Source organism: Podarcis cretensis (assembly GCF_951804945.1).
Source record: "Podarcis cretensis genome assembly, chromosome: 14".
Classification (NCBI taxonomy): domain Eukaryota; kingdom Metazoa; phylum Chordata; class Lepidosauria; order Squamata; family Lacertidae; genus Podarcis; species Podarcis cretensis.
This window is the reverse complement of record NC_137183.1, coordinates 17,298,549-17,322,488: the sequence shown is the minus strand read 5'-3', so window position 1 is coordinate 17,322,488 and position 23,940 is coordinate 17,298,549. Positions and strand designations below refer to the sequence as shown.

Here is a 23,940-nt window from a genome sequence, read left to right as displayed (position 1 = left end):
CTGGCTGGTATCGGTCCCCACAAATCACTGCCCCCCTCTCCTAAGTCAGACTCCAGCTCCCTTTCCCCCAAAGCACACTCATCAATGTCCTGCCAGTCCCTGCCACTAGTCTTGAAAGTTCTTACTGAGTCCACTAAAAGGTAAAAAGGTAAAGGACCCCTGGACAGTTAAGTCCAGTCAAAGGCAACTATGGGGTGCGGCGCTCACCTGGCTTCAGGCTGAGGGAGCCTGCGCTTGTCCACAGACAGCTTTCCGGGTCATGTGGCCAGCATGACTAAATTGCTTCTGGCGCAACGTGACACAGCGACAGAAGCCAGAGCGCATGGAAATGCCATTTACCTTCCTACCACAGTGGAACCTATTTATCTACTGGTGCACTTTCAAACTGCTAGGTTGGCAGGAGCTGGGACAGAGCAACGAGAGCTCACCCCGTCGCAGGGATTTGAACTGCCAGCCTTCCGATCAACAAGCCCAAGAGGCTCAGCGATTTAGACCACAGCGCCAGCCACAGCTGTGAGACCTGAGTAGTGATGCTGCAAGTTGTAAGAGACTAGCTGCTCAACTAGCTGGTCCCTCTCTCTCTCTCTCTCTGTGTGTGTGTGTGAGAGAGAGAGAGAGAGAGAGAGGGGGAGGGAGGGAGGGAGACTTTACACACAGTGACTATGCTCCAATGGATTCACTCTGTTCTGCAAAGAGTTTGGAGATGTACTGACACTCAGATCAATAAAGTTCTTTGCCATTTGCCTATACAGCAAGAAGATTGCCTGCTCCTGGTTGGAAGCTAAGATATATTTAACCCACAAGTTGAAACACGATCCATCAAAATTCCAAATTGTGATGTACAGAACCTAAGGTCAAGGAGTGAGGGGTTATCAAGATCCTATCTCACACCCTTACACCCTTAGTAGGCATCTTTAAAAGCCAACTTTTGCAGTTTAAAAGAAAACAGATTTAAGGAAATTAGAATTTTTGATTATAAAAATAGGGAGAGTCATATAAGCCCCTCCCCCAATAATTCATTGTGGTTGGGCTATATAGATTCATCTTGAAATCCTGGCTCTACGTAACTGCATCTCTGTAACTTTTATACTGAAAACGCAATGTGTGTGAGTCTGCCAATGTCTGCATGGCTATATGTTAGTTTGTGCATGTGTTCATGACAAACCAATAAACGTTATTTATAAGAAGGAATAAATGTGAGTGTGAGCAGCTCAGCTATATAAAATCTAAGGGGGCTTCTCCGGCAAAGTGATTATTTCCATTTGGACACAAGAAGAATAGGTAGAGCATATGTGTCTCTGATTTAAGTACAAAATGGTGCAGACCTGTCATGTCGTGTTTGGACGTCAGTGGATTTGAGAGTAGCTTCTCCTGCCAGAAAACCTACCTGCTGGAATTCATGAACTTTTTCCACCACCACCATTGTGCGCATAATTCCCAGATAGGGAACACGAGTCTCCGTTAAACGCACACCTATTTTAATCCCCTCAAACTGTAAGCCACATGTTTTCCTGTTAATATCCATAAAGAATAAAAACAGAATTCACGTGTATGGCTAAATGTTTAAAATGCAAGGTTCTGTCATTTAAAAAGTCGGGAATTTAGCATCTTTCGTTTCCCTTCCAGCTAGACTCGGTTGTAAGTTCATGAACTTGGTTATCTAGCATTAGCCACTTGTAAAAATATTAGCTTCTGGTTTTGTTGTTTCTACAGCAGGGGGATTATTTTCAGAGGACTCTGGCTTATTTTGGATTCTGAAGCTCTTAGCAAAACAGCTTCTGGAAAGCCTATAATATATTCCAACACCCTTCCCCCTTCACTTCAACTCCCTTTCTCCCAAAATAAACCATTTCAAATGCCAAATGAAGGGAAAGTGACAATAATAAGAGTGGCCTTATCTGATTTATTTGTGGAAGCCAAGCATTTAAAGGACAACAAGATGAAAACAACAAAGCTCTCTGCAACCCAGACAGCTTCCTTCTCCACATTTGTAAACAAAAGACCCCTCCTAACAGCTGAACATCTCAAAACAACTAGAACTTGTGAACATCCAGCAAAGTGGAATGTTGGAAGATTCTGGACAGATAAACAAAGCACTTGTTTACATGAAGCATAGTTGTCTGTTTATTATGCACTTGGACGCCTCTTAAAATATTGCAACCAAACTTTGCACGGTGGTTCCTTAGATCAAAGAGCATGTTTAATTTATGTTTGGATAAAACAATTTTTGATTTTTGATTTATGTATTTTTTAGAATTCCTGAGCAGTGCCAGGTATGACGCTGCTAGTCAAGAATAAATTTACAGTGGTGCCTCGCAAGACGAAAAGAATCCGTTCCGCGAGTCTCTTCGTCTAGCGGTCTTTCGTCTTGCGAAGCAAGCCCATTGACGGTTTAGCGGATTAGCGCTATTAGCGGTTTAGCAGCTTTTAGCGGCTTATCGGCTTAGCGGATAAGTGGATAAGCGGCTTAGCGGCTTAGAAAAAAGGGGGGGAAAGGGAAAAAAACCCGCAGGAACTCGCAAGACATTTTTGTCTTGCGAAGCAAGCCCATAGGAAATTCGTTTTGCGAAGCACCTCCAAAACATAAAACTCTTTCGTCTAGTGAGTTTTCCGTCTTGCGGGGCACCACTGTACTTTTTTTTTTAATTTCTTTTTATTAAACCACTGTACATTCATAAGCATAACTGTCAATGTTTCCCTTTTTTAAAGGGAATTTCCCTTATTCCGAATAGGATTCCTTGCAAGAAAAGGGAAAAGTTGACAGCTATGTTCATAAGACACATAGGAAATATATCACAAAGCAGTAGGCCAGATTAACACATCAAAATAGCTGGAACACTGTTCAGGGAAAGCCTGGGGGAACTGACAAATTTTAAGTGGGCACGTAAATGCCAATACAGTGGTACCTCGGGTTATGTACACTTCAGCTTACATATGCTTCAGGTTACAGACTCTGCTAACCCAGAAATAGTACCTCGGGTTAAGAACTTTGCTTCAGGACGAGAACAGAAATCGTGCTTCAGCAGCGCAGTGGCAGCAGGTGGCCCCATTAGCTAAAGTGGTGCTTCAGGTTAAGAACAGTTTCAGGTTAAGAACGGACCTCCAAAACAAATTAAGTATTTAACCCGAGGTACCACTGTATTGTGGCGCTGTGGGTTAAAGCCTCAGCGCCTAGGACTTGCCGATCGAAAGGTCGGCGGTTCGAATCCCTGCGGCGGGGTGCGCTCCCGCTGCTCGGTTCCAGCGCCTGCCAACCTAGCAGTTCGAAAGCACCTCCGGGTGCAAGTAGATAAATAGGGACCGCTTACCAGCGGGAAGGTAAACGGCGTTTCCGTGTGCGGCTCTGGCTCGCCAGAGCAGCGATGTCACGCTGGCCACGTGACCCGGAAGTGTCTCCGGACAGCGCTGGCCCCTGGCCTCTTAAGTGAGATGGGCGCACAACCCCAGAGTCTGTCAAGACTGGCCTGTACGGGCAGGGGTACCTTTACCTTTTTACCACTGTATTGTAGATGCTTATCAGATGTTCATTGGGAATGCATTCCAGAGGGCAAATGCTACTGGAGTCCTACTGGATGTTCGATGAACCCTGGGAGCATATAACACTACTAAGGGTGTCTCCCTCAAGAACCCAAGAGTCAAGAATCCAAGAGTCTGGGTAGGGGAATACAAGATAAGCAATTCTCAGAGGTAACCTGGTCCCAAACTGTTCAGGGAATTACACGCCAACAGCAACATCTTAAACTTGGCCTAGTAGCTTGCTGGAGGGGGGAGATCTGAAGTAGAGAGTCTCTTCAGCAGGTTTTAGCCTCCTCTTTCAATTTTGATCTCTTTCAATCTCTAATTTTTCTTCATATTTCTGCGTCAGTTGGCAAGTTGTTGTTTTTAAACCCCTCCCCATGCCTTGTGAAAATTTATCAGTAATTTAGTGTACTTTTTTTTTTTTTTAATATACAGTGGTACCTCTGGTTACGTACTTAATTCGTTCCGGAGGTCTGCTCTTAACCTGAAACTGTTCTTAACCTGAAGCACCACTTTAGCTAATGAGGCCTCCTGCTGCCGCTGCGCCACCGCTGCACAATTTCTGTTCTCATCCTGAAGCAAAGTTCTTAACCTGAGGTACTATTTATGGGTTAGTGGAGTCTGTAACCTGAAGCGTATGTAACCTGAAGCGTATGTAACCTAAGGTACCACTGCACACATTTGTGTATGCACTTTTTGCCCGATTCAAATTTTGGCAAGCAATTTTGCCTACTACAACACTTTTTATATGTTAACTTCCACTAATATCTCTGCAGTTTTGTACAAATTCTTTCAGTGGTGAAACACACCACCACAAAATTCAGACAAGTGTGATTTTTTTTATTTTAAGGACAGCTATGTTTTGGCTCTCACGCTGTTTCAGAAAGTGCAAATTAAGTATATTCACATTCACGTCCTACCAGATTTCTCCCCCGTTCCTACTTGCACCAGAGTTTTTGATTATGATAGCTCATAGTTCGTAACTGGAGAGGGAGCCTATACAGGTAGAACAGGCTCAGACCTCCCCCCCCCCACTCCCCCACAATGTATGGAGCAGGTATGGAACAACTTCAGTCCACCAGAAGTTGCTGAACTACAGGTCCCTTCATCCATGGCCATTAGCTATGCTTGCTTAATGTGATGGGACTTCAGAAACATCTGGGAGGACAGAGGTTCCTCACCCCTAACATACAGGGTGGTGGTCCTAAGTCATGTGGATGCAATGGAGGGGACGCAGCCACCAAGCACAGCTCCACTCTCTCCATCGTGTGATGGTAATTGCATGACGAACTGAGCACACCTATAGGACTTCAGGATCAGGCCTAAGCAGAAGTAAGGTATTTCAACTATAGCTCCAATAACCCCCAAAACACCCAAATCGAATACTTTTGTCCAAGCTCCTCTCTGTTAAAGGTAAAGGTACCCCTGCCCGTACGGGCCAGTCTTGACAGACTCTAGGGTTGTGCGCTCATCTCACTCTAGAGGCCGGGAGCCAGCACTGTCCGCAGACACTTCCGGGTCACGTGGCCAGCGTGACGAAGCTGCTCCGGCGAACCGGCACCAGCGCAGCACACGGAACGCTGTTTACCTTCCCGCTATAAAGCGGTACCTATTTATCTACTTGCACTTAAGGGTGCTTTCGAACTGCTAGGTGGGCAGGAGCTGGGACCGAACGACGGGAGCTCACCCCGCCGCGGGGATTCGAACCGCCGACCATGCGATCGGCAAGTCCTAGGCGCTGAGGTTTTACCCACAGCGCCACCCGCGTCCCATTCCTCTCTGTTAGTAATGTGTAAAAGGGTTCATACCAAGGTGTGCTGGTCCTTTCACAGTAATTCTTGCACTGTGGCTCCCATGTGGCACAGCAATCACGGTTTCCTCCCCTAGGAAAATTAAAGGAACAGTTTCAGAAATTAAATCTTGCAAGGGAAACATAACTTTTCATAACAAACATGATATTCAAAAGAGGAGGATGAGGAAGGAGAAGCAGTTCACAAAGCATGCCTCAAAAATAAGTTACTTAAAACAACAGGAACATACACACATTATTAAGCACATTGTTCCAGGTTCTGCTCTCTGAAACACACTGTTATTAAGCCACATGTGGACTTGTAAATCTGTCCAGCTACTGGACAATTATTTTCTGTACCTCAGTCGTTCAATTTGCATCTTACTGTTCCAGTTTTATTCCCTCATAGCTGGAAAGGGTTTAAAAACAGTGGTGCCATGCAAGATTTCCTTTGCAAAAGAACTTCACAGCTATTTAGCTGGATTTTGCCCCCCCACCACCACTCATTTCCTGCGGCAGATTGTGGCTTTAATAAACAGTAAGATTTGCAGGAAACAACTGAAGCCATTACAGACTAAAGGTAAAAGGTAAAGGTACCCCTGCCCGTACGGGCCAGTCTTGACAGACTCTGGGGTTGTGCGCCCATCTCACTCAAGAGGCCAGGGGCCAGCGCTGTCCGGAGACACTTCCGGGTCACGTGGCCAGCGTGACATCGCTGCTCTGGCGAGCCAGAGCCGCACACGGAAACGCCGTTTACCTTCCCGCTGGTAAGCGGTCCCTATTTATCTACTTGCACCCGGAGGTGCTTTCGAACTGCTAGGTTGGCAGGCGCTGGGACCGAGCAGCGGGAGCGCACCCCGCCGCAGGGATTCGAACCGCCGACCTTTCGATCGGCAAGTCCTAGGCGCTGAGGCTTTAACCCACAGCGCCACCTGCGTGGGTGACTAGAGAGCTGTGTGACTAGAGAGCTGCAAATGAGAACCTCCCTCTAAATACCTGCAATTTGTTACAGATCATTACTTCCATTTAAAAATGGGTTTTAAACAAAACTGACACTTAGCAAGCTAACCCTCTTTTCTAAATGTTAATACAGCAACATTACTTAGGATTTTTATACAGTACTGCTTGTTCAAGCATGCTTAAGTTTATATAAATGATCTTAGTACTGCTTACAATGCTCCAGCATTTGGTTAAATGCTTACAGTGGGCCAGCATTTATGATCTCTATGTTGCAGATGGACAACTCCAGCCAAACTCAGCTTGTCCCAAGTGACTCCATACCACTTTCCCCATGTCCCGCAAATGCATGGAAGTGGAAGGATAATTGGGGCTATGATTGCTGTCTCTACTCCCAAAGCCTTTTTTTTCACGTTACAAGGAAGGATCGTGTGCTTCACGCGTCCTTTCTGGTGCAGCTGCAAGGAGCTTCATTAGGGATGAACTGCAGTTTAGTGTTGTGTCTGAACCTTAAACTGTGGTGAATTTTAACTGCAGCTTGCAGAAACAAGCCAGCTTCACAACCTATGGTTTGAATTTTGGCTTCTTCCAACAAACCTTTCACAAGTCTGTCATTGCCTTCGGGCGTAGACCTGAGATGGAAGACTCTGGAGGCACTGAAAGAGGAAGAGGGAGGGGAGGCTGAGCAAAGCCTGTGTTAGGAAGTCCTTCCTGGGCAGGCGGTAATGCTGGAACAGGTGTCACAGATGCTTCTTTTCTCCTTGTGGATGAAGGAATGTTGTTGGAGACTGGGAGGAGCTCAGAACCTAAGCCTGGGGTGGCTGAACAGGATTCAGAGGAGATGGGGTCTGGCGTTGTGTCCCAGGGCCAGGCAACACCTCTGCCATTGGGAACAGATGCAAACACACACAATTGTAGTGCATCAGGCTAGACATTCTTCTAAGGCTAATTTTCACAATCAAGGCTATATTGCTGGGTGGATGTTCAACCTGCCAGGATAACTTTGCCACTCTTGTGCAGTTTTGATCTTGGACTTTGGAATTCTGGTCTTGCTCCTAGCTCAGTTAACCTCTCCATCCTACTTGAAGAAGCTCTGGGACTGAGTTACCTATTGCTGTACTTGCTTTGTAATAAAGGTATTTCTCATAAACTCAAGTAAGAGCCTCTGCTGTGGTGACTGGGGCAGGAGCCAGGACAAAATCATAGTTAAAATTAATCAGAAATTAATTTGTTTGGATTAAGACATCTGAACAAGCTTTGGTTAATCCAACATGGAAGTGAACTCTTCCTTAAGGCCACACCAAGGAGCAGGCGGAGTGAAGAAACATGCAATCACAAGGAGTGAAGAAACAAACAATCACTGTAGCTTATCTCTGTAGCAATAAACCATGGTTAAGCATTAAATTTGAACCCAGCCAATGAGCTCTCAGGAGTTCAGTTCTTACAAAAGAGAAACAGGATTTATGGGTGTAACTCAAAACACCCTAGAGTCAGCTTTGTGTGTGCAATGAGACATTTTAACTTATCCTTCAAATAAATAATTATCTTATCGTAGGACATGACATATTTTGAGTTTGAAAAACATTTGCAATGCAGGCAGGGGTGTTGGGAGGAAGAGTTGGGGCTTCAGAAGGCTCATTGTGAAAACACATGCCCTAGCTAAAAAGGGCCTAAAGGAACCCTTTAAATTGTAGACTTTGTCATTATTCCATTTTAAAATGAGATCCATTAGATTTAATCCAATAAACCACATAAGTGAGAAATTAAGTGCTCATGTACAGTTTATGTGATTCACTGGGATTTAAACAAGCTTAAATTCTTGACCTGTGGTCCATGTTTCTAGATTCCAGACCCCATCACACCTTAACTCTCCAGACCGTATAGCCTCAAGCCAGGTCTGATTAAAGGCTGCAAGTCCTTAAGATTTGCCATAGAAGCCTAGAGGATCATGCATAATTTGGCACTGTAAGGATCTGATCTTTTAAACCCATTTTATCCTTGAGGGGGATCATAAACAAATCTCAAAGGTGTATAAAAGTATTTCCCCTAACCTGCGCCAGTTCATAAACTCCTCCAATAAAGGGATCAATTCTTCCATTGTGTTGCAAAAACCACTCCCTCTTTTCTTTTCTTTTTGTTTAATTTCAGTGGGAAATGGGGTCAATCAGACCTAGAGACGTGGGAGGGAAAACTATTCTCTAATGGAAAACTATCCACTATTATATTTTTCTACTGATTTTTCCCCCTTCTAAGTATGCATCATTAAGAAACAACATATATGGATGGGTCAGATCAATAATGCCAATTTTTTTTTTCCTTATATGGAAAGCATATCTGGGACACAGTGTAAAAACAGGGTTTCCCAAACTTGGGTCTCCAACTGTTTTTGGACTACAAATCCCACAATCCCTGATCACTGGTCCAGTTAGCTAGGCATAATGGGAGTTGTAGTCCAAGAACAGCTGGAGACCCAAGTTTGGGAAACCCTGGTGCAAAGGCTCGGAGGATCAGGCCACGATGCACAGTTTTAGGTGGGGAAATATTTACAGATTAGCCATTTTACTATTACATTTGGGAGGGACAAGGGTGGCGCTGTGGGTTAAACCACAGAGCCTAGGACTTGCCAATCAGAAGGTCGGCGGTTCGAATCCCCGCGACGGGGTGAGCTCCCGTTGCTCGGTCCCTGCTCCTGCCAACCTAGCAGTTTGAAAGCACGTCAAAGTGCAAGTAGATAAATAGGAACCACTCCAGCGGGAAGGTAAACAGCATTTCCGTGCGCTGCTCTGGTTTGCCAGAAGCGGCTTAGTCATGCTGGCCACATGACCCGGAAGCTGTACGCCGGCTCCCCCGGCCAGGAAAGCGAGATGAGCACCGCAACCCCAGAGTCGGCCACGACTGGACCTAATGGTCAGGGGTCCCTTTACCTTTATTACATTTGGAATCTGCAGATCTGCTCCTGAGAGACTAGTGGATAGTCCCTGGCTGGCTATTCTCACCACCTTATAGCAGGAGGTGACAATGCGGTCAGTAGAATGCTAATATCATCTTGACCGACCTTCTGCTAATGCGGAGCCCATGAGCCAACTTTAGCCTGCCAAGACTGTTCCTGGCAAACCTTCCCCTCTTGCTCCACACCTGGCATCCTATGTGCTGTTGGTGTGGGGCAGGTCCCAATGTGGCTTCAAGAAAACATCTGGGAGCTGCTCGAATTTTATTAGCTAAGAAGTGGAAAACGCAAGAATTACCAACGGTGGAAGAATGGCAGATGAAGATGATGGATTTTTCAGAGCTAGCCGCCCTGACCGGAAGAGTCCGTGACCAGAAGGAGGGGGAGTACCAGGTAGAATGGACAAAATTTAATGATTATTTAGTTAAATACGTTAAGTTAAATTAATTGGAAAAAGCTTGCAATTACCAGATAGGCTTAGGACTTAAATATGTAATGTGATGAATTAATATGTTTAATGCTGAATTGGTAAGAAAGAAAGATGTTAAGTAATTAACTTAGGTATTTAAGAATTTTGATTTGGAAAACCATTAAAATGATATGCATTGAAATTCAACTAGGGGGATACAAGGAAGTCACTTAACAATGTTAATAATTAAGTTTTAATTAATTAATAATTAAGTTTTAATAAGGTTATGATCTATGTTTGTTTGTTTGTGTGTTTATAAGTTTGTGAAAATCAATTTAAAAAATGGGGGGGGGGGACAGCTGGGAGCTTAAAAGGAACTCCCAATGAATCATTTCTTTTCTGGAACAAGGTGCATTCCCTCCATCCATCAACTGATAGGCAATAGAAGCATGCCTTGCTCCAGGATCAGGAAGGAATTTGCCTTGAACCACCCTGCTAGAATGGACTCCCCCACTCCCTTTTTGCAGCTGTTTCAATACAAGCCCCTTTATGATCAGGTAGGTCCTTTGGTAAATCTATCTTGCATAGTTTCTTCAAAGTAATGCTTTAAATGCTTGGCAATTATAGCCCCTCCCGAGCTATGGAGGGGGGGGGTTGCGGGCGCACGCCCCCACCCGCATTATCGCGGGGCTATCCCAGCCCCGCGGGATTCAGTGGCCTCATGCATATTCATTTCTGGCAGCGCCAGCCAATGGCTGGCGCCGTGGGCGGAACTACCGGGAGGGCACTTAAGGTCCGGGCAGCCTAGGCTCGCCCCTTTTTCCTCCTCGGCAGCTTCAGCGATATCCCACCCACCCACCCTTTAGGCAGGCTTCCGGACTTTGCTATGGGCTTCGGCTGGTCGCCGCAAGGGGCCTGATAGGAGTTTTTCCATTTGGCTAATTGGCTGTAATTTGGAGCCCCTTGGTTTTTTCGCCTACCTCGTAGCAAACGTCACAACTTCCTGGTTTTGGCGGTTAGGCATTGGCCAGGGTATTGTTATGCAAATGAGGTCGGGGGGGAGGATCGCCATCACCTCCCCCAATGCTTGGAGGGTAGTTCGTTAAAGGACTCCGGGGGGCGTCGCCTCGTCTGAAACCTACGGAGGCTAGGGCCTAAAGCGCACTCCCGAGCGGTAACCCCTTGGGGAGCGCCTACGGATGTACATCTGGGGGGGCTCCCCCTGTTGGTGATTAACCCTCCCCGGTTAGACCGGTTATTCTGTTAGGGGCCAATGCCTAAAAAGCCAATACCGCTCTTACCTGTAATCAATAAAGTTGTGGCCATTTTCGCCCATCAACCTTAATTCTGGTCTCCGGTGTCTTTATTTATTTCATCTGTGGGGGGGGGGGGTATCGCCACGCAATCAATATCCTTGTGCCTATCTTTACCTCCATTCAACTGGTTAAGTATTTAAGCCCTATGCTGAGCTGCAAACCACTGCTGCTGATCTGTGACCCAAAATACCACCATCCACAAATCAACCAATTCTTTCTGCCAGTAGTTACAGCTCTTCTAAATATAGACATAGCCTCTCTCTTTTTACGTTACCGCAAAATAAACACCAGTTGCATTCAAGAAACGGGTAATGCACACTGATCGCAAGAGCGATGTTGGGGTGGAGTTTTCAGACAACCAAAGCTACTGAAATAATAATAAAAAATGAAGTTATGCTTGATGCAGAGGGGATGTATAGAAGTACAGGCACCCCCAAAACTGACATGTTTTCCCCCATACTTATCATCCATTTTTGTACCCCTGCTTGACAAGTTTGAAGTGCATCTAACCGACCACTGTTGAACAATGTTTGCTGGGCTACACAGAGATTTGGTTAGATTCAAACAGCTCTTCTGGGCTTCTTATGCTCCTCTTACACCTTTTGGGGGTGAGGGGGGGGGGACATTAATAAGCACAATGGGAGCTCAGCATGAACCACAATCTGCCACCAAGCCTGCAGCTTTAAAAAGGTCTCTAGTCATCAAGTGTACAATCCATACACTTACTGAAACAAAACCCCTTATATTCTTGCAAAGTGGTGCACAGGGGGCCGTTAAGCCACACAGTTCTATTAAATCAATAAGACTATGCTGCTATATATGCATAGCGAAGAAAGTACATTCTAAATTCCTGCAATATTTTTTCAAGGGAAGCAGATGCAACCAAGTCCTACATTTAATAATGTCCGAATATATGGGCATGGCTGCTCCTGCACATTGAGAGAGCAGTGGGGTTTGCGTGACACAAAAGGGGGAAACATTGCCCATTTTTTCCATCCTTCATCTGCTGCAAAGGAGGATTTGAGTTATAAAACACCCACCATTTATTGATTGGTTGCTTAAGGCGACTTTTAGCCTACCCTTCATCCCAATAGATTCAGTGAAGGGTACAAACCGAAATGCATACGATCATATAAAAAGGTAAAGGTACCCCTGCCCGTACGGGCCAGTCTTGACAGACTCTGGGGTTGTGCGCCCATCTCACTTAAGAGGCCAGGGGCCAGCGCTGTCCGGAGACACTTCCGGGTCACGTGGCCAGCGTGACATCGCTGCTCTGGCCAGAGCCAGAGCCAGAGCCAGAGCCGCACACGGAAACGCCGTTTACCTTCCCGCTGGTAAGCGGTCCCTATTTATCTACTTGCACCCGGAGGTGCTTTCGAACTGCTAGGTTGGCAGGCGCTGGGACCGAGCAGCGGGAGCGCACCCCGCCGCAGGGATTCGAACCGCCGACCTTTCGATCGGCAAGCCCTAGGCGCTGAGGCTTTAACCCACAGCGCCACCTGCGTCCCCATACGATCATATAACCCCTCATAAACTCAGAACGATACATTAAATAAGCCTCGTGGGGATTGACCCTGTTACCAGGTGAGCAGCAAGTTACATCTACTGTCTGAATGGGAGGTGAAATAATGTGATACAATCTTCATGTAGACATCATTAAAAGTAAAGGACTATGCGGCCTAGGATCCACGTACCTACGGGACCGCCTCTCCTGGTATGCCCTGCGGAGGACCTTAAGGTCCACAAATAACAACCAAATAACCGCAAAGTGGTTAGATTGGTCTCAACTAGGGCCAGGGCCTTTTCAGTACTGGCCCCGACTTGGTGAAACGCTGCATCACAAGAGACTAGGGCCCTGTGGGACTTGACATCTTTCTGCAGGGCCTGCAAGACGGAGCTGTTCCGCCTGGCCTTTGGTTTGGACTCAGTCTGACCCTTATGTTTCCCTCCCCTTATGGTTTTGATCTATGGGATACTTTTAAAATGAGGCTGCATTTTAAATTGTATTTTAACCTGTTTTTTAAATTGGTTTGTTTCTCTCCCCCCCCCCAATTATGTTTTTATTGTAATTTTATTGGTGTTAGTCGCCCTGATCCCGGCTCTGGCCAGGGAGGTTGGGGTATAAATAAAAACTGTTGTTTTTGTTGTTGTTGTTATTGTTGTTGTTATTAAAAATAAAACAAAACCACCATATGCCTAACCGTTTAGAAGTACTGTTGTTTCAGGAATTCATTCCTATGAGAGTGTGCATCCACAATCAACACATTGGGTTACAGCTGCTGGAACAGCCATGCTAGGTGTGGTAATCTCATTACTAGATATCAGGTGGAGTTATAATTTACCCATGATTATTTATGTTCATCTGGAAATCTTTACAAGGCCACTGAATCATGAAAGATAAACCCACCAAAAGGCTATTAGTAACGCAATTAGAATAGGTTAAGAGTGCAGTGGGCAATCTTTTGGACTCAAGGGCCAAGTTCCTTTGTGGGGAAACAGGTAGCAAGTAGAGCCAAAGTGAGAAGAGGATACAAGAGACACCCTTTCTCTCTCGTCCCATCTGTCAGGCTGCTGTCAGCGACTCCCATGGCCAGTTGCCCAGGAACGTACAAAGACAAGGAGATGATTCTTACCGTCCACTTTTTATTCAGTATTTACAGAGAGAGGCTATAGAACCCAGCCTCTTGGATAATGGAGTTGTCCCGAGTGAATCTCCACCCCCTTCCCCTTCTCTTCCACTTCCTCATTCACCAATCTCATCATCTCCTCTATGGGTGCTGGTACGTGCCCTCTGTCTTTGAGCTCTTTGCTCTCCTACTTTCAAGGCTGGGTCTGGAATGCTTTCTAAAGACACTGTGTCCATCAGCTGTCAACCCCTGTTGCTTCCTCTTCCTCCTCCTCCTCTCCCATTATTTCTCAACTTTTCCCCTCATCCACCTCTGAGCTGTGATCTCCCTCAAACCCCTGTTGTAATTCTAAACTGTCTTCCTCCCCTGGAAGGGTCAAGCTGAGGAGGCAGTCTCCACCATGCCTCTTCTGCCCAGGCCCTGACACCATCCATCTCCCATTCTCACACATAAACCCAAGGCATTTTCCAGCCAAAACTCTCTTGAACTCAGATAGGCGCCATTGCTATTATAAGAGAACAAGGGAGGCATTCTAAAAAATGCAGTGCTTTTTTTTTTTAATAAGAAAAATAGCACTGCATAAACCTCCTAAGAACATACGAAGAACCTACCAGATCAGATCGTTCCATCTAGCCCAACATCCTGTTCTCAAAGCGGCAGCCCAGATGCCTGTGGGAAACTCTAAGGCAAGACCCATTCACAAGAGCACCAGAAACTGCTTCCAGAAACTGGTATTCAGAAGCACTACTGCCTCTGATTGTGGAGGTAGAATATAGCCATCATGCCTAGTAGTCATTGATAACCTTGAATCTGTCCAACGCTCAAGACTCTGAGGGCAGAACAAAACAAGATGGAGAGCCTCTTGCAGCTCAGCCCCACGCCTGTTCATAGAGTTGCTGTCTGTGGGTTTGAGTGTTGGAATGGGCCTGGGAAGACCCAGGTACAAATCACCACCCAGGTGAGGAGTGAGCCAGTCACTATCTCTCAGCCTAAACTACCTGATACGCTTGCTGAGATGATGAACTAGGCATATTTTGCATTCGACCTTCATCTGTAATGTTTTATTTTGGTATTTTGCAATGTTCCACCCGATCCTTCAAGTTAGGTTGTGAACTCTCCTGAGATTTTATATAGATAGATAGATAAGGTAGATAGATATAGATAATCTCAGTATAAATTTGAGTTAAACAAAGAAATGTACTGTCACATGCAGTCAGTGTTCCAACACCAGAAGCTGTCTTATTCAGACCATTGAGCTATCCAGCTGGCAGCAACTTTTCATGGTTTTTGGGCAACTTTCCAAGGAAATGCCAGAGGCTGGACCTGAGGCCTTCTGCATGCAGTGCAGATCCGCTGCTATATAATAATAATAATTTATTACTTATACCCCACCCATCCGTCTGGGTTTCCCCCGCTACTCTGGGCGGCTTCCAACAAGATATTCAAAACACAATAAAACACCAAACATTAAAAACTTCCCTAAACAGGGCTGACTTCAGATGTCTTCTAGAAGTCAGATAGTTGTTTCTTTCCTTGACATCTGGTGGGAGGGCGTTCCACAGGGCAGGTGCCACTACAGAGAAGGCCCTCTGCCTGGTTCCCCATAACCTCATTTCTTGCAGTGAGGGAACCTCCAGAAGGCCCTTGGCGCTGGTTCTCAGTCTCTGGGCTGAACGATGGGGGTGGAGACGCTCCTTCAGGTATACTGGGCCGAGGCCGTTTAGGGCTTTAAAGGTCAGCACCAACACTTTGAATTGTGCTCGGAAATGTACTGGGAGCCAATGTAGGTCTTCCAGGAGCAGTGTTATAAGGTCTCAGCAGCCACTCCCAGTCACCAGTCTAGCTGCCGCATATATAAGACGCTCCCAATTTTTGCGGAAACAACCAATTGCCAGTCCATCCTCGGCACTATCCGTGTATAAGACGCCCCCTAATTTTTTATTATTGTTTTTATTAAATTTTAACATACATACATACTACAAACATACAGGTTACAAAATACACAGTCAAAAAAAAAAAGAGCAAAAAAAAAAACAAGAAGAAAAAAAAAGAAAAAAAGAAGTGAAAATAAAAACGAAAAGACAAGACATAGCTCAACTTACATTGACTCAACAATAACACTAATTGACTTCCCTTTATTTCGATTTAGGAAAAAGTTATCTTATTTATCTATCTGCAGTATCTTTTCAGAAAAAGAAAATTTTTACGTAGTAAGCGTTATCTCATACCTACTGTGATTTTTACATATACATATGTATTTATTTTTATTTTCCCTTTATCTCTGTTTCCATGTATATCCTGAATTTATCCCATTCATTATTAAATTTTATACTTTTTTGATTTCTTATTTTCTGTGTCAATTTTGCCAGTTGTAAGTAATCAAATAATTTGGATTGCCCCTCTTTTGTTGTTGGGATTTTTGATGTTTTCCAGTACTGTGCTATGAGGGTTCTGGCTGCCACTATTGTGTATTGGAAAAATGTTTTATCTTCCTTTTTGATTTCTTCACCGATCATCCCCAGCAGGAAGGCTTCTGGTTTTTTACTGAAGGTGTATTTAAGGATTTTTTTTAGTTCATTATAGATGGATTCCCAAAATTTTTTGAGTATCCCACACGACCACCACATATGAATAAAATCACCCTCCTTTCTCTTGCATTTCCAACACATTTTATCGCCTGTTTTATAATTTTTTTCCAATTTTACGGGTGTTAAATACCATCTGTACATCATCTTGTACATATTTTCCTTAAGTGTTGTACATGCCGAAAAGCTCATGCCTTTGCACCATAGCGCCTTCCACCTGTCAAACTCTATATTATATCCTAAATCCACTGCCCACTTCACCATTACCTCCTTTACTTCCTCATCTTTGGTGTCCCACTCAAGTAACTGGCTGTACATTTTTGATAGTAATTTTGTTTTGCCTTCTATTATTTCAATCTGGAATCTGGATTTTTTCTCACTTATTCCAATCTTTTTATCTTCCGTCCACATGGAGTTGATTTGGTGATATTGGATCCAACCAGTTAACTTGTTTTTTATTTCGTCATATGGTCTAATCTTCCACCCGGACTCTGTTTTAATCAATAGATCTTCATATGTCCATCTTTCCCCCTCGATGTTTGTCTTTTTTATTATGAGGATATCAATTGGTGATAACCACCAGGGGGTTTTCTGTTCCAACAATTTTTTATTCCTTTCCCACACTTCTAGCAGTGGCCCCCTGAAAATATGGTTAGAAAAACCTTTATGTACCCTTCCCTTATTCCGCCATAGGTAGGCATGCCAACCAAATCTCAAATTGAATCCCTCTAGGTCTAGCAAATCTTTGTTTTTAATGAGAATCCATTCTTTTACCCAGCAGAGGCATGCGGCCTCATAGTATAGCTTTAAGTTTGGAACCGCTAAACCACCCCTGTCTTTTTGATCTGTGAGCAATTTGAATTTAATTCTTGGTCTTTTCCCTTGCCAGATGAATTTAGATAGTAGCCTCTGCCAATCTTTGAATAGTGAGGTTCCCCTGATTATCGGTATATTTTGGAATAGAAAAAGTAATTTTGGCAATAGGTTCATTTTGATCGCTGCCATTCTCCCCAACCAAGAGAGGTGTATTCTATTCCACGTATCCAAATCCTTTGTTATTTCCTTCCATGTGTTCTTATAATTATTTTCAATCAGATTTATATTCTTCATAGTTATCCAGATTCCAAGATATTTTACTCTTTTAGCTATTTTAATCCCAGTTTGAATTTCAAGGTCATTTTTTACCTCTTTTTCCAGGTTTTTAGTCATTATTTTAGTTTTTCCTCTGTTCAATTTAAATCCAGATAGTTTTCCAAATTTTTCTAGTAGCTCTAGCACCTTGCCAACACTCTTTTTTGGATCTTCCAACGACAACATAAGATCATCTGCATATGATTTCAATTTATATTCCTTCGCTCCGATTTTTATGCCATGAATCTCTGGGGTTTTCCTTATCTTATTAGAGATTATCTCTAACACCATAATAAACAGTAACGGTGACAAAGGGCATCCCTGTCGGGTACCTTTCGCTATTTCAAACGGTTCTGTCAAGTTGTTATTAATAATTAGTCTGGCACTTTGTTGTGTATAAATTGTTTTAATTCCTTCTAAGAATGTGCCGACTATCCCTGACTTTTCCAAACATTTTATCAGAAAACCCCAGGAGACATTATCAAATGCCTTTTCGGCATCGACGAACATTAAGACTGCTGGAATTTCGTTGTGGCATTCTAAGTATTCAATGATATCTATTGTATGTCTTATGTTGTCTTTTATTTGTCTATTGGGTAGAAAACCAGCCTGGTCAGTGTGGATAAGATTAGTTAAACACTTTTTAAGTCAATGTGCCATTATGTCAGCAAAGATCTTATAATCATTATTCAATAATGAAATCGGTCTGTAATTTTTAATGTTAAATTTATCTGAATCTGGTTTCAGAATCAACGTGATGTATGCTTCTTTCCAAGATGTTGGCGTTTTCCCTCCTCTTAATATCGCATTCATTACCTCACATAATACCGGTGTTATATATTCCTCTAGGGTCTTGTAGTACTTAGCAGATAACCCATCTGGACCTGGGGCTTTCCCCAGTTTCATTCTCTTAATTGCCTCTCGAATTTCCTCTGTTTTTACAGGTTTATTTAAGTTGTTTCTTTCCTCTTCCGATATGTTATTGGGGCTATTTTCTTCTAAGTATATTCCTATTCCTATTATATCTTCTTCTTCTTTTTTGTGTAGGTTTTCATAGAATTTAAGGAAGCTCTTTTTTATTTCGTTGGGTTCCTCCAGGACTTGTTCATCAACTTTTATTTTATTAATGAAACTGAGTTTTCTCCTTTTTCTTAGTTGCCACGCCAGGAATTTTCCAGTTTTATTTGCCGATTCGAAGAACTTTTGTTTCATTAATTTAATTCCCCATTCCACCTCTTGATTTATTAATATTGAATATTCTGTTTGGAGCATCTTATATTGTTGTTTGTAGCCATCATTATTAGGGTTTCCTATCATATTTTTCTCACATTCTCTCATTTGTTTAATTAAGTCTTCCTTTTTTTGTTCTTTGGCTCTTTTTCTTTGGCTATTTTGCTGTATCAAGAGACCTCTTAACACTGCTTTACTAGCATCCCATACTATATCTATATCTGTCCCCTTGTTAATATTTAAGTCGAAATAATCTCTTATAGTAGTTTTGGCTTTTTCAATCACTTCTTTTTCGAATAAATAATCATTCATTCTCCATCTGTATAGCCCCTGGGTCTTCCCCTTTAGTTGTAATGTTATTGGGCTATGATCTGACAGAGTTCTGGGCTGGATCTCACATTTCGCCACTCTTATTATTAGTTCTCTTGAGATCCATATCTGATCTAACCTACTCCAGCTCTGGTGCGGTTCGGAGAAGTGGGTGAATTGTTTTGTAGTAGGATTTTTGTATCTCCATATGTCTATTAGGTCCAAATTTTCCTCCAAGTCATTGAAAGATTTCGGTAATTTCCCTTGGTTTAAATTCTTTCTTTTTTTTTGCACTTCTATCTAATTCTGGTGTCGGTACTCCATTTAGATCTCCTAGCAAGACCAATTTGTTATTATCTAAGTCTAATAAAAATTGCTCCAGTTTTTTTAAAGAACTCCAGTCTATTTGAGTTTGGGGCATATACTGTAACCACATTTATTTTTTCTCCCTGGTAATTGATTTGTACTCCTAGGATTCTTCCCTCTTCATCCTTACAGATTTGTTTGGGTTCTAGTTTTTCTTTCACGTAAATTACCACCCCTCTTTTTTTCTTAGAGTCTGAGTTAATGAATTCTATTCCCAACTTCCTATTTATTAAAATATGCTTGTGTTTTTTGGCAACATGAGTTTCTTGGCAACAAATGACATCAATATTTTTATTCTTTATAATTTTTTCAAATTTATTTCTCTTAGTCTTATCGTTAAAGCCATTCACATTCCACGAAAGAAACTTGAGAGTCATCTCAAATTATAACTAAGTACACTTTATCCTAAGTTCTGATTTAAAGTCTAGTATTTCTCTTTCTATTAGGCTCTGTCTTCTCCCTCCTCTTCCTCTTCCGATCTTATGTCTTCCGTTTCCTCCTCTGACTCTTCCCCCTCCCCCTCGGCTCCACTCCCTCCTCTCCCTCCCCTCTCCTCTATATCCAAGTCTCCTCCTCGCGGTCTTACTTCCTCTTTGCCCAGATCTTTTTCATACCTTCTCAGGAACTTTTCAGCTTCATGGGTATCAGTCAACTTGAATTTTTTGTTCTTATAGTAAAAGGAAACCCCCTCTGGGAACCCTCGGCACTATCCGTGTATAAGACGCCCCCTAATTTTTGAAGTGCTCTGGTCCATGGGGTCACGAAGAGTCGGACATGACTAAACGACTAAACAACAACAACAATTTTTGACATAATTTTTTTTGGGGGGAACATTAGTCTTGTACATGGGAAAATACAGTAATTGTTTCCGGGTCACCTTCAAAGGTAGCCCCACGTAGAGCGCATTGCAGTAGTCCAGCTGCAGTCCAGCCATTTGCAGCAACTCAAAAAACCTACACATCCTATTTGATTAGAAACAACTGTGGCACAAATATATATGCCAGAGCTATACTATCTGGGAACCTGGAAACTGAAGGCAGCCCACCAGCTCTGCGTGGCAAGTGGGGTCACCCCTCTCCCCTCCCCACAAAAAAGGTTGCCGTATGGAGTGCTTCTGTTTATGGCTCCAACCCGCCAGAGAGTTATGTGCAATGCAGGCACTGTAAATGACTGCAGTGGCCTGGAGAAGAGTGGGGGCCTGTCTCTCTTTCCTTTGTTGTCGCCTCTCCCCAACTTGCAATGCATACCCCAGCACATGGGCTGAGAAACGGGGAAGAGAGGTGTTTAATGCCAGGAGTTCTCTGCCTCAGACACTCTTTCTTCTCCCCTATGGAAGGTCTCGTGGGATCGCAAGCACGCCGCCAATTCACAAGCAGCGATGTACGTTTTGGAAACCTGCTAATACTTCCAAAGAGTTAAAAAGCCAGCACATTCCAAAGTTGGAGGGGGGGGGGAATGAAGTCATTAAATTCTAAAACCAGCAAGACAGATCTCAGGAAATAAAAAAGGACTTATGGGTCATTAGACAGATAAAATCCGTCTTAGCCTGGTGCCACATCATTCAACAGAAAGAAATACCAGAGCTTGCAGCTTATTCTCATCGAATGCCGGTATCGCCAAGCAAAATCTCCAAAATTCTGGAGAAGGGGCTCAGGTGAGACCACAGAGGTAGAAGAAACAGCCCTAACACAGTAAGCCTTTTCTGCCCACGACGGAATGCAATATTGTTCCGTTCCCTTATGATACTCATTAGGGCATCGGCTTTCAGCCATAAACACTTGACTGGTTTGAGGCAAACGTCCAGAGGATCCTCTTGGAACCTTTAAACAACGAGTTGATTTGTGAGATAGCTGCTAAAATAATTTCAAATGTTTCTTTTCCATACAGGAGAGATCTGATAGAGAGGGAGACTCCCTCTCTATAAGACATCTGGAAAGAAAACGCTCCTGCTTATTGACCTGTAACTGCTTTAGGAAATTGCTTAGAAAAGGGATTTCTAAACTCAAAATGCTTTTAATTTACCAGAAAAATAGTAATCACATTTTTATCTATTTACCTGTTCTTTCATTTTCTCTCTCTCTCAACCGGCTGCATCACTGCTAGCGTAAAGACAATAGCTTTAAAACTTCCTTGCAATTTACAGAAAAGAAGCACAAATCAATTTTTGTGCTGAAAACTCACACACAACTGTGTTGAGTTTCCACCACAGGGGTCAGCAAACTTTTTCAGCAGGGGGGCCGGTCCACTGTCCCTCAGACCTTGTGAGGGGCCGGACTATATTTTTCGTTTAAAACATGAACAAATTCCTATGCCCCACAAATAACCCAGAGATGCATTTTAAATAAAAGGACACATTCTACTCATGTAAAAACACGCTGATTCCTGGACCATCCGTGGTCCAGATTTAGAAGGTAATTGGGCCAGATCCGGCACCCGGGCCTTAGTTTGCCTACCCATGTTCCACCACCTCCACTTCTCCTTTCCCCTCCCCTCCTACAACTTCCACGCATTCTCTCCCACCACATCCCAACTCTCCATTTTTCCTGCCTTCGTTTTTCTGCTGCTAATGCAGCACTGGCAATCTTTCCCTCCTCTTCTCTGAGGAAAAAAAATTCATTTTTCTCTTTGGAGGGTCATTCCTCAGCGCAAGGCACTCAGCATGAAGGTGGGCCAGGATAGTGCCTGTAGCACTGCTTTGATTCAGTGGCTAATTTTGTTTAGTAACATCACATTTCTAGTGATGGAATTTCTGCCAGCGCAAACACTTTCCCAGGCCACTTCACCCAGAATGCTGGGTGATATCTGATTTTCAACATCGTGATGAATCATCAGCTAAACATTGCAATATTTTTTTTCTTTACAGCATTGGACTTTCATTTCACTTCCAGGCACATCCACAACTGAGCGACCTTTCGGCTTTGGCCCAGCTGCTTCATCAGCTCTGAATCTACTTGTACTTGTCCTCCACTCTTCCTCAGTAGCCTGTAGGACGCCTTCCAACCTGAGGGGCTCATCTTCCAGTGTCATAACTTTTATATGCCTGTTGTTTTTGTCCATGGAGTTTTCTTGGCAGGGATACTGGAGTGGCTTGCCGGTTCCTGCTCCAGGTGGATCACATTTAGTCAAAACTCTCCACTATGACCTGTCATAGGTGGCCACACATGGCATAGCTCATAGCTTCTCTGAGTTATTCAAGCCCCTTTGCCATGACAAGGCAGTGATGCTTTTGGATTATGGTGCTGGAGGAGACTCTTGAGAGTCCCATGGACTGCAAGAAGATCAAACCTATCCATTCTTAAGGAAACCAGTCCGGAGTGCTCACTAGAAGGACAGATCCTGAAGCTGAGGCTCCAATACTTTGGCCACCTCATGAGAAGAGAAGACTCCCTCGAAAAAACCCTGATGTTGGGAAAGATGGAGGGCACAAGGAGAAGGGGACGGCAGAGGATGAGATGGTTGGACAGTGTTCTCAAGGCTACCAACATGAGTTTGACCAAACTGCGGCAGGCAGTGGAAACCAGGAGTGCCTGGTGTGCTCCGGTCCATGGGGTCATGAAGAAGAAGAAGAGTTTGGATTTGATATCCCGCTTTATCACTACCCTAAGGAGTCTCAAAGTGGCTAACGTTCTCCTTTCCCTTCCTCCTCCACAACAAACACTCTGTGAGGTAAGTGGGGCTGAGAGACTTCAGAGAAGTGTGACTGGCCCAAGGTCACCCAGCAGCTGCATGTGGAGGAGCGGGGAATCGAACCCAGTTCACCAGATTACGAGACTACTGCTCTTAACCACTACACCACACTGGCTCTCATGAAGAGTCGGATGCAACTAAATGACTAAACAACCACAAAACATTGCAATATACCATTATATCACGATGTCTGAAATAAGGGTAGAGCTAAGTAGAGGCTTTGGCTGGCTTCACGATTTCTCCTGAACCGTGATTTCTGGTGCCTGCTCTTGTGATTTGATGCACCCGGCCAGAGGCAGGGGAGAGAAGAGCTGGCAGTTGATAGGAGCTGCAGAAATGGAGAGAGCCATTGGCTGACTTCATGGCTTTTCCCACATTGAGACTTTTGCATAACACACACACACACACACACACACACACACACACACACACATTTTTGACATGAGGGCCTTCCTGAAGATGGAAAAAATCTGTCCATTTTGGTTTCTCTCCATTTCTCTCTTTTTTTTCAATATTAAATTCAGATCTCCACAATTCCACATTAGTTAGCATTTTTTGTCCACCTCATAATTTTAGTGCAAATTTCTCCTGCTATACACATTTTGTATGCAAGTTTGCCTAATATATGTGTTCCTGCAAGCAATTTCACCCAATATAGTGCATTTTGTATGCTCCTTGCACTAACAGAAGCATCTTTATGCACATTTTACCCCAGTAAATACATTTCATACATTTTACCTGACTGCAGAACTGCATTGCAAAGCATGGAGAAGTGGAGATTTCAAAGGATGACTGTGTTCCAGTTTGCCTAAGTTTCACAAAGTTTCAATTTGGTAAGATGCCTTTCTTTTTTTTAAAAAAAAATTTAATTGGATTTTCACATTTTATAAACACACACGCACAAAAAAAGAAAAAACAAAGACAAAACATGTATAATTTCATATCCTTGCTTTCTTAACCCCACTTCCTGACTTCCCCCCACCCCCCCTTCATACATCCTAATTCAAATAATTAGCTCAGCAAGTTCTTATCTCTCATCCTTTACATATTATTGTTATTTATTTTTTT

At 43.6% G+C, this 23,940-nt stretch overlaps 1 protein-coding gene across 1 annotated transcript in view; it reads right to left on the bottom strand.

Annotated features, from left to right (window-relative positions):
• The window catches only part of ADAMTSL3 (ADAMTS like 3), a 283,673-nt gene that overhangs the window by 101,017 nt on the left and 158,716 nt on the right, over window positions 1-23,940 (bottom strand). The window contains exon 7 of the mRNA XM_079954170.1: window positions 5,328-5,402. Coding sequence (XP_079810296.1) covers window positions 5,328-5,402 — 75 coding nt within the window. The remainder of the gene's footprint in view (window positions 1-5,327; window positions 5,403-23,940) is intronic.